The following is a 15796-nucleotide window of genomic DNA, read 5'->3' on the forward strand; positions in this document are numbered from 1 at the left end:
GGCAATTCCAGTTGCCATCATTAGGCGAATCCCACATGGTCACAGCGTCCTAATCAATTGCCATTTGCCACCTCCTATCAGCTTCCCCATGTACTTTGCTTGTTGGAAGCCAGCAGTGAAGGTCACAAATGGCGATTTTGTGATTATGGGATGCTGTGACTGTTGTAATTACAAGCCAGTTGCCAAGCACCCAAATCATGATCACATGATTGTGGGGACACTGCAACAGCCATAACTACAAGGAATGGTCATAAGTCCCCTCATTCAGTGCTGTCATAACTTTGATTGCTGAATGAGTGGTCGCTGAACGAGGACTACATGTAATACTGGATTTCAATTTGTCACCCCGGGAATTCCTAGTAACTTTAAATCTAATCAGTGACAGAATTCACTGATTCTTTCTTAGATGGCAGGGTTAGCATTTCATCAATAGCTTTTATCAAGACACAGAGCAGAATTTGGAACTATTTTCCTCCTAAGAGTTGAGAAGGATAGTCTTAGCAATGTTGTCTTCAAATGGTTCCAAAAGGAATGGGTGGAAAATACTGGATGGCACTCTTGCACTGATGACCCATAAGGTCCCCAGGTAGGAAATAATTTAAAATATTTTTTCTACTTAGTGCCCCTCATCAGTGGTCTTTGCCAGAAACCCAACTGTTCAGAATGCAAATATGAGTGCTATATACATTTGCTAGCTATTGAATATTCAATAAGCACACTGCACAAGCCACAATATTTGTACAGTTCACAATATCTACCAGTTAACAATAAAATGCATGTGAAGCTCTTATGTTCTGTGAAGGATAATATGCTCCCCTCTTTCACATCATTACAAACAGAAGACATACAGACAGTGTATACGGAGATGATTCCTCCAGATTTGATTTCATGAACTCCACCCAAAATGTGTACTCTCTTGAACCATGCCCTGACCCCAGAACCCTCTAAGATCTAAAATGATTTGTAGGTTATGAGAAAATAGTGACACAACACACACCCCATATCTAGAGAGGGGATACCTTAAAACAGTAGATATCAGTGGAGATGGTTTAGTGGTCAAGTACATCAAATGAAACTTTTTTTTAAAAAAAAGTGCAAATAGCTAAGATAAGGGACAAAAATGGACATGTATGAAATAGGACAGGAAAAAAACCCGACAGACAGATGGGACGAAAAATGAAAATACAACTACCTAGCCCTGAACCCAAATGAGAAAATCAAACAAAGGATTCATCAGAAACCAGGGGAATTCCCTATGCGTAGCCTATAATTCACAGATTCAACAGAAAACAGCAGGTATTCCAGGTACAGTGGAACAACTCAGTCTAACATCCCCATCAGATGCCTCCTATACAATCCTATGCATGCTTATTTAGAATAAGTCCAAGTAAATTCAGTATGGCTTACTCCAGATAAATCTGTACAGTATAGCATTGCAGACAAAATATCTAGACTTTTCCACTAGTGAAATCCAAGTCACCATATCACGAAAGACTGATGAGCCAACTTGATATAAATGCCATAAGCAACAAATCTTATAAAGTGAAATACTGCCTTGATAATACGTTGAAAAGGAAACATCAAGGGGACTGAATGGAATTCTCAAGCTTCAGAAATAAAAGCCCGTTCATCCAATCAAAGGCATTCTGAGTTGGATGCTATCGACCGATCAGTTCTCTTCTCATCTGTTCATTCAATCAGCATTATCATTCTCATCTTCAGAATGGGACAACATAAAGCACAGGTTGCACAATGACACTCTACGTACAAGGACAGCTGGAAAAAACATTGAACTAAAAAACTGTTTGAATTTGAAAAATACCCTACACAGTCCTAAATATTTCCTATGAAGTGGGAAGTAGTTTCAGATCTGGGAGGAAAAAACAGAACCACAGTTTTGAAAATGTAGGTCTCCCAATTTTTGGTTTGCCGTTCTTAATCTGGTTATAGTTTGATACTTAGCATTCAACCCAACATCACAAATTGCCCCAAACAAACAAACATACCCTTTCTCTTTTAAATGTTATATTTTAAATGAAGGTACTACTATGATTTTAATATGGTGTGTTTTGATAAGCTGTGAGGTAAAGATAGGCAGTACAGGACAGGACAGATCAGAAAGAAAATTCTCTAAGTTTCAAGCCGTGTATATATTTCGTAGCTTCTCACTCTATCGTGAAATTGCACGCTGGACTTCTCCAAGGTCTTATTTTCTTCAGTGTCTGCTTTCTAGGCCATTTTATTAGCTTTTTAAATATCCCACAGATACCTGGTATTTCTAGCCAAGGGAGAGTTCAACAACTCCTAATATGGCCGATCACAGTCACTGCCCTCTTTTGATACATGTTATGAAAAGAACAAAAAGATGATCTCTTATCTGAGTAACACTAGACCTGAAAACAGACTTTGTATCTACTTTTATCACTGGCATACCAGAGTCACTTGGACAATCCTTTAGATCAGTGTTTCTCAACCTTGGCAACTTTAAGATGTGTGGACTTCAACTCCCAGAATTCCCCAGCCAGCATAGCTGGCTGGGGAATTCTGGGAGTTGAAGTCCACACATCTTAAAGTTGTCAAGGTTGAGAAATACTATTTAAGATTGTTTCTGTGATGTGAAGCTTTTATTCATTTATATTTTCTAACCTAATTCAAGGTTCAGATAGATTTGTGAATAACTGGACCAGTGGTCATTTATTTTTATTTTATTTATTTATTATTAGATTTATATGCTGCCCATCTCTCCCAGAGGGTGACTGGTCATGCTGTAGTAATTCAGGATTAGAGTCTCTGTCCTTTTCTAGACTAAAGCCTGTGAATACAACTGATGAAATTTAGGATACCACATGAATTCTTAGGAGAGCAGGACCCCATTAATTCACTGCGGGGCAGGTTACATGTTCTGCTGGATACTAGGACCTGAAGACTAGTATGCTTACAATGCAGCTCCAACATCTAGGTTTTACGTTACATTTATTAGCAACAGGACAGATGCAAACATGAAACATTCTCAAAGCTTTAGGAATAAAAACCCGTTCATCCAATCAAAGACATTCTGAGACATATGCCATTGACTGATCATGCCTTTTTCCCTCATCTGTTCAATTAGCATTTCCAATTACAGTATTGTTGTTGCTGCTTCCTATTACAATTTTCCATTCCAGGTGTCCAATGGATTCAGTGGGTTTTCAGAGAACACCTGGGGAGTTCCCTGAGAATCTGGTGGGCAGTTTGGTTGAGACCTTGGTCACCCACTGGAATAAGGTGGAGACTAGGGGATTTGACCAAATTGGAACGGCTCTCTAATAGATCAGTTGCAGCTCCTTAGTTTACTGAGAAGCTCAGAGAGATGAAGCTGCAGAGGAGATGCTTGGTGTGTCACTGGAGGAAGATTCATCTCAGATTTGACTGGATGCTAATAAGATGTTTGAGCCTACCCAGTGGCATTTTGAGCAACAAAAAGGAAATATTTTGCTACTCTTATTCCACCTGCTGAATTCCATCCAGAGGCCCTTTTTAAGGTGGCTCATTTTCTTTTTTACTGAAAGATAATCATCAAGAAACATCTGAAGGACTGTTGTGAAGAATTCTTACACCATTTGGCAGATAAAACCACTCAAATTCACATTGAGTTGGTGCTGATGGACATGATTGAGGCTTCATTTTGTGAAGTGACCTGAATCAATTTGTGTCTGTGAATCCTGAAGAAGTGGATAGGGCTCTTTGTAGTGTCAGCTATGTTGAAGTGATCGGATTCAAACAGCAATCAACATTTATTTGAGTGAAGACTATTCCCATTATGTAGAGAGTAAGGAAGGTGACCTTGATGGAGATGTGCAAGTTCCACTGCCAAGGCAATGAGGGGTAAAACATTGTCTAAGTCTAGAACATCCAGATAATGTTAAAAAATGGCTTAGACAGACACCACCCTAATTCACTGAACTATAAGGAGGAGGAAGTACAATATAATCAGAATAGCAAGATTCTGCTATTATAGGGTTAGCTTTTCTGAGGGTTGATTTCTTGGTCTGGCTTACGTAGTGGGGCTGACATATAACATCTGAAATCTGTGCCTCTTGTTTAAGAAGACTTTGCTTGATCCAACTATTTTGGATAGTTTTATACCAGGCTTCAACTTTCCCTTTTTAGGGAAGGTTGTGGAGAAAGCAGTGGCACTGTAATTCCAGAGGACCCTAGAAGAAACAAATTATTTGGACTCTTGGCAGACGGATGTCAGGGTATAGTGGGGAAACTGCACTGGTCACACTTGTGGACAACCTCCTGGTCCTCTTTGATCGTTCAGTGGCTTTTAGCATCTGAACCACCTCTGTGGATTGGAGTGAGGAACCCTGTTTGCAGTGGTTCTCCTCCTTCCTGAGGGGGCCGTTCCAGTGAGTAATGGTGGGGAAGGAGTGCCTCAGGACCCTCAGAGGAGGTGGTTCACAATCAATCAGTAGGTGGGAGCTGTGGCCAGGAGGGCTTTTGTAGAGTAACATCTTGTGTGCTAACTGCAGTCATTCCTGGATCAGGAGACCCTGCTCAGTCATTTATTACTTAGTTACTTAGTTACTTGGATTACTTGACTGAGCTTTACATGGGGCTGCCTTTGGAAAGCAATTGGAAGCTCCAGCTGGTACAGCATGCTGCAGCCCAGGTGGCAATGAGTGTATCTCAATATACTGTGGGAGCTGAATGGGTTGCCAGTTGGCTTCTGAGTGTGATTCAAGGTGTTGGTTGTTAACTGTAAGGTGTTACATAGTTCTGGACCAGGTTTTCTGAGGGACCAGCTTCTCCCATATTCATCTGCCTGTCCGATCAGACTGAATTAACTCCCTCCAGATCCCATATATAAGGCATTGTCATCTGACAGGATCTCACAATTTTTTAACTCCCTCCCCATGGAGTTCTGTTAGCTCCTTTCCTACTCAATTTCAAGAGAGCAGTTAAGACCTGGTTGTTCCATCTAGCACAGGAAGAGGTCATAATGTGAGTGAAGGATGGAACCTGGCAGGCATGTGACTTTATACAGTAGTCCTATGATAACTGGGACCAGGAACTCCTGATAAGCAACGCGGTCATAAGGCGCAATGTCACATGACTGCTCTGACTTATGATGGCAGTTCCGACAGTCCCAGTTGCCGTCATTAGGCGAATCCGAGCTGTCACAGCATTGTGCAATCATGTGATCACCATTTGTGACCTCCTGCCATCTTCCCCATTGACTTTGCTTGTTGGAAGCCAGCAGTGAAGGTCGCAAATGGTAATCATGTGACTGCAAGATGCTGTGATGTTATAATTGAGAGCTGGTTACCAAGTGCCCAAATCACTATCGCATGATCGTGGGGACGCTGTGATGGCCACAACTATGAGGACCTGTCATAAGTCTCCCTTGTTCAGTGCCATCGTAATTTCAAATGGTCGCTAAATGAGTGAACATTAAGTGAGGACTACCTATATATTCTCTGTTTAATTTTTGATGTTGTTAATTTTGCTTATATTCAATCAATTTATTTATTGTTTTGACCATCAGTCATAACAAATAAGATAAAACCTGCACAAAGGTGGCCAAACATTAATAAAATACATTAAAATGTACAAAAATCAGTAAAAACATTAAAACAGTGTTACTGCAACAGGTAAAATATCAGAAAACATTAGGAACTTTTGATAAATTTTTGATATATTAAGGATGGATTTATTATTTTTGAGGGATTGCTTATTTTATAGTAATCTTGATTGTTAGTTGCCCAGAGCCTTCAGGAATGGGCAGCACATACATACAGGTAGTCCTCGCTTAACGACCCTAATTGGGACCAGAATTTCTATTGTTAAATGATCTGGTCGTTAGGTGAAACATCATGTGACCACAACACTACTGACAGCAGTTTCAGTAGTCCTAGTTGTAGTCATTAGGCCAGGACTGCAGTATCATTAGGCCAGGACTTCACGCTTCTCCTGCCCTGCCATGCTGACCTCCACTTCAACTCCCCCCACCTGCCTATCCCCCCCATCTCTGCCCTTTTGGCCACCCTGCCCTCCACCACCCCTGCCTCCCTGCACTCCGCCCTGCACCCTCACTACCCTGCACTCTGCCGCCCCTGCTGCCCCCAACTGACCTTCACCATCTTCTTCTTCCCACTGCTGATAAGATGCATCCAGCCTAGGAAGGTTCAGGAAGGTAGGGGCGGCAGGGGCGGCGAAGACCAGGGTGGCGAAGGCCAGGGTGGCAGGGGCAGTGGAGTGCAGGGAGGCCAAAAGGGCAGAGATGGGAGGATAGGCAGGATAGCTGAAGACCCTGAAGTCTTAAATATGGGCGGGCTACCAAGTGCCCGAATTTTGATCACATGACTGCAGGGGTGCTGCAATGGCTATAACTTCGAGGATTGTAACTACCATTCGTTCAGTGTCATCGTAACTTCGAACAGTTGCTAAACAAATGGTTGTTAAGCAAGCACAACTTGTACACAAACAAACAAACAAAACAACTTTATTTCTAAGAAAACTCACTACTGAAAGATTGTTATCCTGGGCTGGATCCAGATTCAGTCATTCAGTTAACTTGTCCTATTAAACTACTCTAAATGTTATTATGCTGGGATCCAACTTAAGAAAGCCATAGCATAGTAGTTAAAGTGTTGAACAAGTACTGCGAGATCTAGATTAGTCCATGTACAACTACAGAAGCTCAGTGTGTGATACTGAGTGACTGACTGATATATTTATTCATTCTACTTTTATACTACTGAATCAATACAGACTTATGGTAGATTACAAAACAATCAACAAAAGTATCTATGGTGAATATAAACAAATTAAATTAAAACAACCAGTAACCAATCAATGTTACTAAAAATGTGATAAATTATAATAACAGACGTAATGAAAAAACATAAAACAAATCATTAAAAGTTCAAGTAAAATAATATTAACAATTAAATAAATCTAAGTATTTCAAAGTGAAATAAAGACAACAATAAATTCTTTCCACAACTCTCTGTGGAAAACTCGTGTCTTCAGTGGAAAGAAGAGAGCAAGTCTTAGTTCTCTGGGGAGTCTATTTCACAAGGCTAGAACTGCAACTGAGAAACAGTACCTCCTGGTTTCCACTCCTTTTGGGCCAGTCTACCTCACAGGATTGTTGTGGAAAAACTACAGGAAGAAATGCCATGTACACTACTTATTGCTCCTGGAGGAAAGGTGGGACATAAACCTAACAAATAAATTAATTAAAATATGTCTGTAACACAGATCAAGGTCAATGCCATACCATTATTAGACAGAATAGGCTGGATTTTATATATGAGAGAAATGAGTTAAGGACAACTACATGGAACTTACCAACATCTGCCCCACTAAGGCTTTTTCCCAGAGGCCAAGGCCGCATGTCAATGGTCTTTCCGTTAATAATGAGTGACTGAACACACCCTTGAAAGCCATGATTGATTCCTGCAGACCTCACAAGCCAATAGGCAGTGGGAGCACCACCAAGATAGAAGGGAGTCCGAAAAGTAATTTTGCTATATTGACCCTAGAAGCAGAAGGTAGACAGAGAGGGAACAATGATGAGAGATTAGGCTAACAGTAGATAAAGAAGCCACTTTAATTATCACATCTCTGTCTTGCTTTTCCTCCATAGATTTTAGTGGGGCACATAGTGTTCCTCGTCAGTTCCTCATTGAGCAATTTAGTTTTAGCCAAGAGTGGGTTTCACTCTTGGGCAACACCACAACTAGTAAATGTACTATTCTATGATAAAATACTTCTGAAATAAGTCTTATTCCAGCCCCAGGAATCCAAGATTCTTCTTCAGTTGATGTGGAGGTTGAGTCATGGCAACTGGACTCCTTTTCTTTTGGTTAGATACGTTTTGCTGCTTGTCCAAGCAGCTTCTTCAGTCTAGAAGGTTGGTTGGGGGGACCCCACAAATGTTTTCCAGGGTGGCTGCGTTTCTCACTAACATGATGGGCTTGTTGAAGGGACAATGGGAGATGTGATTAGTAGAGTCTTTGGGAAGTGGATGTCTTGCTCCTAATCCCTCACTCATCCCCAAATGGGTCCTTAAGTGCTGCCTCCCTGGTGAACTTGTGGTTTTAATCTTCCCGGGGACTGATGAAAAAGCAGCATGAAAAATGAGAGACAAGTTGTGTCTGAGGCCTCCACCTCTATTGAGGGAAGGATTTTCCACTTTGGCATAAATGGATTCCTTCACTCCTCTCTCAAACCACCTATCTTCTCTGTCCAAAACATGAACATTATGGTCCTCAAATGAGTGTCCTTTTTCTTTTAGATGAAGGTAAACTGCTGGTTCTGGTGGAAAAACTGTTCAGTTTGCACAAATGCATAGTTTTGTGCAGAACTCCTCCTTTGACCAGTAATAGAATATTCTCCAATTATTGTTCTAAAAGAGGCAAAAGAAGGACAACAGAAGTTCTAGAAGCACATCAGTGGCATCAGTGGTGGGTCAGGGGAGATTTCAGATTTGCTGGCAGAAACACTCCTGAAATGAGGAAATAACTACAGTAGCTTTAGAACCAGCAGAAATTAGGAGGGGAATTCATTTCCTCCATTTCTATAGGGTTTTGCAAGTATTTTGATTAGCTCCTTCTGTCCGAAGAAGCTGCATTCTCTAGATTCTACAGTCTATCTTCTTCCAGGAAAGGCAATGCAAAAGACCTTTTATCTCTGATTCAATTATGGTTTTAGCTGTGCTTTCTCTGTATAGGATGGCTTATATAGCCGTTTAAGATACCACGTCCCTTCACTATTCACTTCCTTGGTTGCAATACGACGTTCTTTAGATATGTTAATACACCAAAAGAAAAACTGATGTGTTCTGATATAGAGACACTCTATCTAATTTTATTTTGTACTTCCATCATCATCTTTAATCTCCTAGATGTAAGATCACAAATGGCTATGTCAGGCCTCTGGATGGTTGGCTGATTAAAGACTGGAAGCTGGCACTGCTATAAGGTTTTCCCTTGCACTACTCCTTAACAGGATGGGAAGCAGCAGTTATTGATTCTGAGATATTTTAAGACGGATTTTATTCCCAAGTGGTAAAGGTAAAGCAAAAGTAATTGTCTAATGAGTTTTTGCCTAGTGACATCTGGAAAACTAAGGAAAGGAGAGGGACAGAGACTCTGCAAATGATTCTAGGAATAGTATAGGCCGGTGACAGTTTAAATGAAGTTCTCGTTCCCAAAAGGTACAGTTGGCCTTCTGAGAAAACAGGGCACATCCAGATAGATGGTTTAACACTAACTCCAGTCCGTGAATATAGCATAAATTTGCTCTGCCTACATAGCAGGTGTCTATTTTGCCTTGAACATGAGACCAGCAAGTGTAACTGTCCTAAGAGTTTATGGCAGGGCAAATGAAGCCATAAAAACTGCTGGATTTCCTAGCCACTGTGAAAAACACCTGTCAATTTCCACCTTAACATTGGCTGGCACTGGAGGGGAGATGTGAGTTCTAGCAGATAGCTAGAGTATCAGGTTTATCTATCTGTCAGAAGCTTTACAGTTTGCTTCAGAGAGATCTTCTTATTGCTAAACGGAACAGGAGACCAAGACACGCATAAATGGTAGACTAGGCTTTCACTATGCAGTAGATCAGGATCTCTCTAAATATTTATTTGATTTCTATAGCCACCCATTTCAACTTGTGACTCTGGGCGGCATACAATCATAAAAATACACAACAATTAAAACAAGACAAATAAATATATATGGCCACCAAATAAAACTATTGCCATAGATGTTAATATAGCTGAGAAATGGGGCCCTTAACGCACTCAGTGCTCCAGGAACATAACCAGGTCTTCATGGCCTTACAAAAGGCCAACAGGATTGGGGTCATCCTAATCTCTGAAGGGAGAATGTTCCAGAGGGACACTGAAATCCTGGTCCAGGTGCTCCAGAAATTGAAGTGCCAATACCCTTAGAGAAAGCGCTGAAAGAAGTCTTCCTCTATGGCTTTTTCTAGGGATACTGGCACTGAAGTTCTTCTCCTTGTGTTATGTCAGTCCAACACTAGCACAAATCAATGGATATGGAAGGAAGTCAGCAGCAAATGGAGAGGAAGGGTGTGTCTACATCAGCCAACAGAAGCTGGGCAGATGCCAATCCCTGTTGTGTCATCCAGCGCAGTCATTGCTGAAGCACAACACATTGTGCAGAAGTATTAGGAGAAGATGGAAAACACCATTTCTACATTACATCCAAGATAGCCAACATTAGCCAGCCTTGGAGGAGAGAAAGGTTGTGACATGCAGATATGTCCTTAAAGAATGGTTAAAGCATCTTCAACCTGAAGTTAAGGAAATGTGTAATGTGTTCAGTAGTTGACAGCCCGATTCTGAGGATTCTGGCTTTCTACTGTAGAACAAACTATATTATTGCCTTTAATCAACAGTAACTCACCTGAGATTTACCAGAAACTGGAGGACTGTTATCCAAACTAAGCCATCCATCCACTCCATCTCTAAATACAGTCACGCTGTGCCAACTGCCCAGTTTAATTTTGTCCTTGCTTGTAATTGTTGCAATTCCAGTTCCACAGTTGAACCTGAGACCAACATAGGATAATGTGGCAATCTCTCCTGAGATGATCAAACCTACTTCCCTGTGAGCCTCAGTTTCCGTTTTTTTTATTTGCAGACTAGCACAATGGCTCTCTCTATGATCAAAGACTACACAATCATCTGACAAATATTTATATTTCTCTATTTAAAAGGATATTTTTAAAAATATGATTTGAAGGAATCAGCAACTCTGCACCTACCATATCCTTAAAGGGAAACATGGAGCTACCTTTATTTAAAAAAAAAAAAAAAGATTGCCAAATCTTGAGATTTGATGACCTTATACCCAAAACTCACACAAGAACTCTGAAACCCTTTGGCAGACTTTGAGCATTTTTAATTTTTAAAAAAATAAATACTTTGCGGGACCTATGGCATTGTACATTGGCGCCAAACTCTGTACTATATTAACAAAATATTAACTAGTCTTACCTCTTAAGTATTAACAATTCCATACTTGCGTAGCCTTAGTACTGCTACAGAATCTGGCACTTCAAAAATGTTCTAGCTATCCTTATTTCAATCTGAAAATTCTTTCTTAATTCTTTCCTTTGACAAAAAGACTTCAAGAGTTTTGCATCTTCTAATTATAGACATGAAAAAGAGACTGTCAAGTATATAAATAAGAAACTACCAACTTCCTAAAATGATCTGAAGATTCACAGAGCCTGACTTGCTGATGGCACTGTGCAGCAGGGGAATACTCCCAGCTCCCTGATAAGAAGTAGTGCTATATTAATAATTCCATTTTTTAAATATATGAAATACAAGCTGCCAGTGAGTTGACTGACAAGGAAGAAGAGTGTAAGTTATGGACTCCTGATCCTCTGTCCTTGACAGGTCACATTATTATAACCATCTGCTATTATTTTTTAAGTGAACAAGCTGGGAAGGATAAAAGGATCCTGCAGCTTTTTTTTTTTTTTTTTAGTGCTTACCTGAACTGAATGGTTTGCCTGATGATTGCCAGTGACATGAAATCCCCACGCCCATGCTCGTTCTCTCCACAATACAGAAGCAAACCATCCTCTGCTTCTGCCTAGGAATGCAAAAGCAAGGAAAATCTTAGAGCTATTTTCTCTCCAGAAGCATACTGGGAAGCTGGAAAAGGTGTAGAAAGAGGCGTCTGGAAAAGGGGACAGTTCTGCACCATTGGGGGAGGGAGGACTAGCTCTGAGCGAGTGGAACAATATGACACAGGTAACTAAAGTCATGCATGAGGTGAAGAATGTAGACAAAGGAATGCTCTTCGCCCTCCATCATTAGTTTAGAACTGAAGTTCACAGAGTCAAAATAAATGCAGTGTTTTATAACCCATAATAGGAAGTGGGGGTTTTTTCCCTGCACAAAAAACAGAATTAGCTGTTATCAGAAGAGGTGATGGTCACCAATATAGATTGTTTTAAAAAGAGAACCAGACACATTCATGGAAGATCAGACTATTAATGAATGTCAGTCTTGATTGCCGTATACACCCAAGGATCAAAGGTGGCACCTTTTGTGTGTGTGTGTGCGTGCGCACCTTTGAGTCAGTTTTTGACTCCTGGCAGTTGCCTGGACTAGTCTCTGCCATTTCCTGCTTCCTAGGGCTGAGAGAGAGGGACTGGCCCAAAGTCACCCAGCTGGCTTCATGCCTAAGGTGAGACTAGAACTCACAGGCTCCTGCTTTCTAGCCTGGTGCCTTAATGACTACACCAAACTGGCTCTCCAGCATTTGTTAAATTGTTATTAGAAAGCAACAGCGGAAATGGCTATCACCCTCATGTCCTGCTTATGAGTTTCTAGAGCACATCTAGTTAGCCACTATGCCACAAAGATTGCTAGACTAAATGGACTTTCCGGCCTGAATACTTATTTTCTTGGACTCTGAATGCCAAACATATTTACAAGGAACTGGCATGAGAACGGTGTTGCCTCCAAGTATCATCTCTGATACTGAAAATGATCCTTTTCAGTTTGGTGAAGGGGGAGAATTGGTGTAGTGAGTAAGGTGCTCCCTTACTCCTCCCTTGGGCATGGAAACCAGTTACTCTCTCTCAGCCCAAACCACCTTGCAGATTGTTGTGAAGAAAACAGGAGGAGGGAGCATTATGTATGCCACCTTGGGTTGTACAAAATAAAGGCAGGACATAAATCTGATAAATCAATCAATCAACCCTGGGCCATAGCTCTCAAACAGCACAATACTTCATTGGTGTCTATTTAAGTGGGGGGAACCTCCACACAGCTACTTGGACTGCATGGGGATTCAGATGACTCTGGAATCCTAAATGCCTTTTTTTCAATGGAATGAAATTATGCATAAAGGAAAATCAGAATCGCCCTTCTGTCTGCTGAATGTTCCATCATTAGGTTTTAAAAGTGTTTTAGCAGCTGCTTAAAAGCCTTTATCTATTTAGCTGACATGGATAAAATCAACATGAAAACAGAAGAGATATTGGTTTGGAAAAAATCATTTTAGCAAGTGCGTCATTTCCTGTGCCTTTCTGGGTTAATCAAAGTCAAATTCCAGATCCAGGTCTCACAGACAATGAACTGATTATGGGCTGATTAGTCGTATGACTTCTCAGAACACTTTCCAAAGTTGTATGTAGTTTGCCTTCTTGATCATGCTTCCAAGCCTGAAGCTCTGTGCAAGAGATGTACAAGGGAAGGAGAGTCACTGCAAATCTGGCTTGGTTTGATTACCAATCATTTATTTGGAATATATCATGATGTAAGTAAGATTGCATTTGTTTCTGTTCTGTTCATGTTAAGGGTTAATGATTCTCAATAGTGATTTCAGCCAGGTCTAGCAACAAATGCCATCCAATTAACGTATTTGCAGGACCAAATGAGTGGAACTTTCTTCCATGTAGATCCTCATTAGCATGATGCATTCATCTGGAAAAACTGTATGGGATTTTGCCCATAAATCCAGGGGTGTTCATAGGATACGGTCAAAAAAATGAATAGGGAGGCCACATTAGTGCAATTGAAGCTCCATCCATTTTTAATGTGTGACGCAAAAAGCAGGTGGAGCTTCAATCATACCATTTTGGTTGCCATCTTGACTCTTTTCTTTACCACAGTATACCTAATGTTTCTGACCAATTTCCATTTTGGTGGTAAAAGGGCCAGTCATACACAAAGACAAATGGGAAACTCAAATGAGCTTTTCAAAACCAAATTCTATCTGATTTTGTATTATGTATTTTCTCTGTAAAAGCATACTCTGATTTAACTCACTATTGTTGATTCTGCTAAAATTTTGGCACATCTATATATCAAATGCACTATTTTAAGTTGCTCTCATGCAAAATGGCACAGGGGCATTCTACAAAATGCTCAAGTTTTCTTTTGGTTTAAACATATTGACAGAATTTCTCTGACTCATGTATCTGTTAGTTAAAATGTTGCATAGGTTTTACAAAGCCTTTTTTAGTTCAAGACTGCATACACTTACCATAAATTCAACCGTAATTTGGAATGTCTGATAGGAATTCTTAAGAGGTTCAAAGGAGATATAGGAATACCCAAAGAACTGAGGATACTGAATATTAACATCTGAAAGTCAATAACAAAAAACTATTGCTTAGTAGTTAAGCATCAAATAAAGTAAATAATTTTTTAAACATTAGATCACAATATAATCTCTATATATTTAGCACTAGATTTTAACAGTCACTGCCAACTTCTTACATTTTCCCAACTGGTTCTTTCATTCCAAAAGTTTGAAGAATCCACGTCAACTTTTCCCCATTTTTCTGCTCTAAGCATTGTCTTAAGGACAACTGTTTCAGTCTGTTCCACATCCAAATGATGAAGCTTCAATGTGATGTTTCGCTTCAAGAAAAGAAGTGTGTGGCTAAATTATAAGGTTTATCATAATGTATGGAAAGGTACCGGCAAAAGCTGTGGGAATCCGGAACCAAAGCCAAGTCTGGGGCACCCCACAATTGTGAAGCTGACTTTTGAACATTCAGAAAATAGAGGCCCTTAGGAAACTCACAACCAAGACACAATTAAAATAAGCCATTTCTTGTTATTTGACCTAAGCAGCTGGTCATTAAAGTTATATTGCCTCTCAAAAGGTATGCTGTTTACTCAACCTAGATAGTAGATATGAATTAAGTTCCCTCTAGATTTTTGTGAAACTCACCATCTGCCCAAAAGCCAGCTGTGTCTTTTCCAGTTATGGTTCTTCTATGCCTGTTAATGCACTAAAGTGTCAAATCAAATATATGAAATGCTGCTCTGCAAATCTGTCCTAAGTAAAGAAATCTTCAGAATGTACAGAGTTACCAAAGCTTTCCAAGTAAACCAACCTTCTGAACAACTCTCCCCTCCTTTGCCAAGGTTGCAATGGCAACGAGAGCCACTTCGCTCATAATCATTGATGCAAAAGCTGTTGGTAGAGCAGATGGTTTCATCACAGGACTGATCAGACTGTCGTACAACTGAAGTCCCGCTGTTCCTCCTGATGGCCTTAGCAGTAATGCTGGAAGTAACAGTAGTGCGTGGCAGGAGGGTAGTTGTTGCAATAGAACTGATAGGATATGTAGTTGGTGAAAGCAGCTTAGAAAGGAGTTCTGCATTAGACCCTTGTATTATCTTGGTTTCAACCGAAAACTTTGTATTGCCTCCTTTGATAGCAGGAAGTGGTTTGAGCTGATGAAAGATTGATAGAAAAATGTGTTTAGCAAGGCCAAAGCTTAATCCTGCAGATCTTACTGCTAAATATTAACTATGTAGGTTAGGGTAACAATATTCAATAACTGTTCAGTCTGATATGATACCAGTAGGATGATCTGCTGTCAGACTTTTAGGATAGGAGCTTGCTCTGTCATCTCTTAAGGAGAAGAAAGCTTGTCTTAGTTTGAGCCAGAATACTGACCAAGTGTTCATCCTCACATCCTCCTAACTGTAACTGAAATATGTCCTGGTAACTATTTTTATATGATATGGCTCATGCCTTTGCCTCATCTCTACTGCATAGCTTAAACCCGCTCTCCTCCAGTCACTGGGGCGCTGGCTTCCATTGCTCTCTTGACTGGGACTGCAGAAGAGAGCAAACAGTTGGTTTTCATAGACATGCAGTACCTGGCCATGTAGCACCTGACCAGTTTTTCTGAAAAGCTTACAAAGACACTCCTCATATACACAGGTTTGACACTCTTTTGAAAGAACATTTTAGTGTTTTTTGTTTTTTTTTAAATACAGGGCTCTTGA

The 15796-nt window shown here is 40.3% G+C and overlaps 1 protein-coding gene across 4 annotated transcripts in view; it reads right to left on the reverse strand.

The window, feature by feature from the left end:
* The window catches only part of EGFLAM (EGF like, fibronectin type III and laminin G domains), a 115428-nt gene that overhangs the window by 37873 nt on the left and 61759 nt on the right, over positions 1–15796 (reverse strand). For all 4 annotated transcript variants that reach the window (XM_088152844.1, XM_025167757.2, XM_088152845.1 and 1 more), the window contains exons 9-13: positions 14893–15235; positions 14031–14131; positions 11524–11624; positions 10425–10569; positions 7339–7528 (exon numbers count right to left, since the gene is read on the reverse strand). In XM_088152844.1, the coding sequence (XP_088008970.1) occupies positions 7339–7528; positions 10425–10569; positions 11524–11624; positions 14031–14131; positions 14893–15235 (880 nt within the window). The remainder of the gene's footprint in view (positions 1–7338; positions 7529–10424; positions 10570–11523; positions 11625–14030; positions 14132–14892; positions 15236–15796) is intronic.

Source organism: Python bivittatus, unplaced genomic scaffold (assembly GCF_059951505.1).
Source record: "Python bivittatus isolate LINGU-HERP-01145 unplaced genomic scaffold, Pbiv_v1 ctg000570_np1212, whole genome shotgun sequence".
NCBI classification, from domain to species: Eukaryota; Metazoa; Chordata; class Lepidosauria; order Squamata; family Pythonidae; genus Python; species Python bivittatus.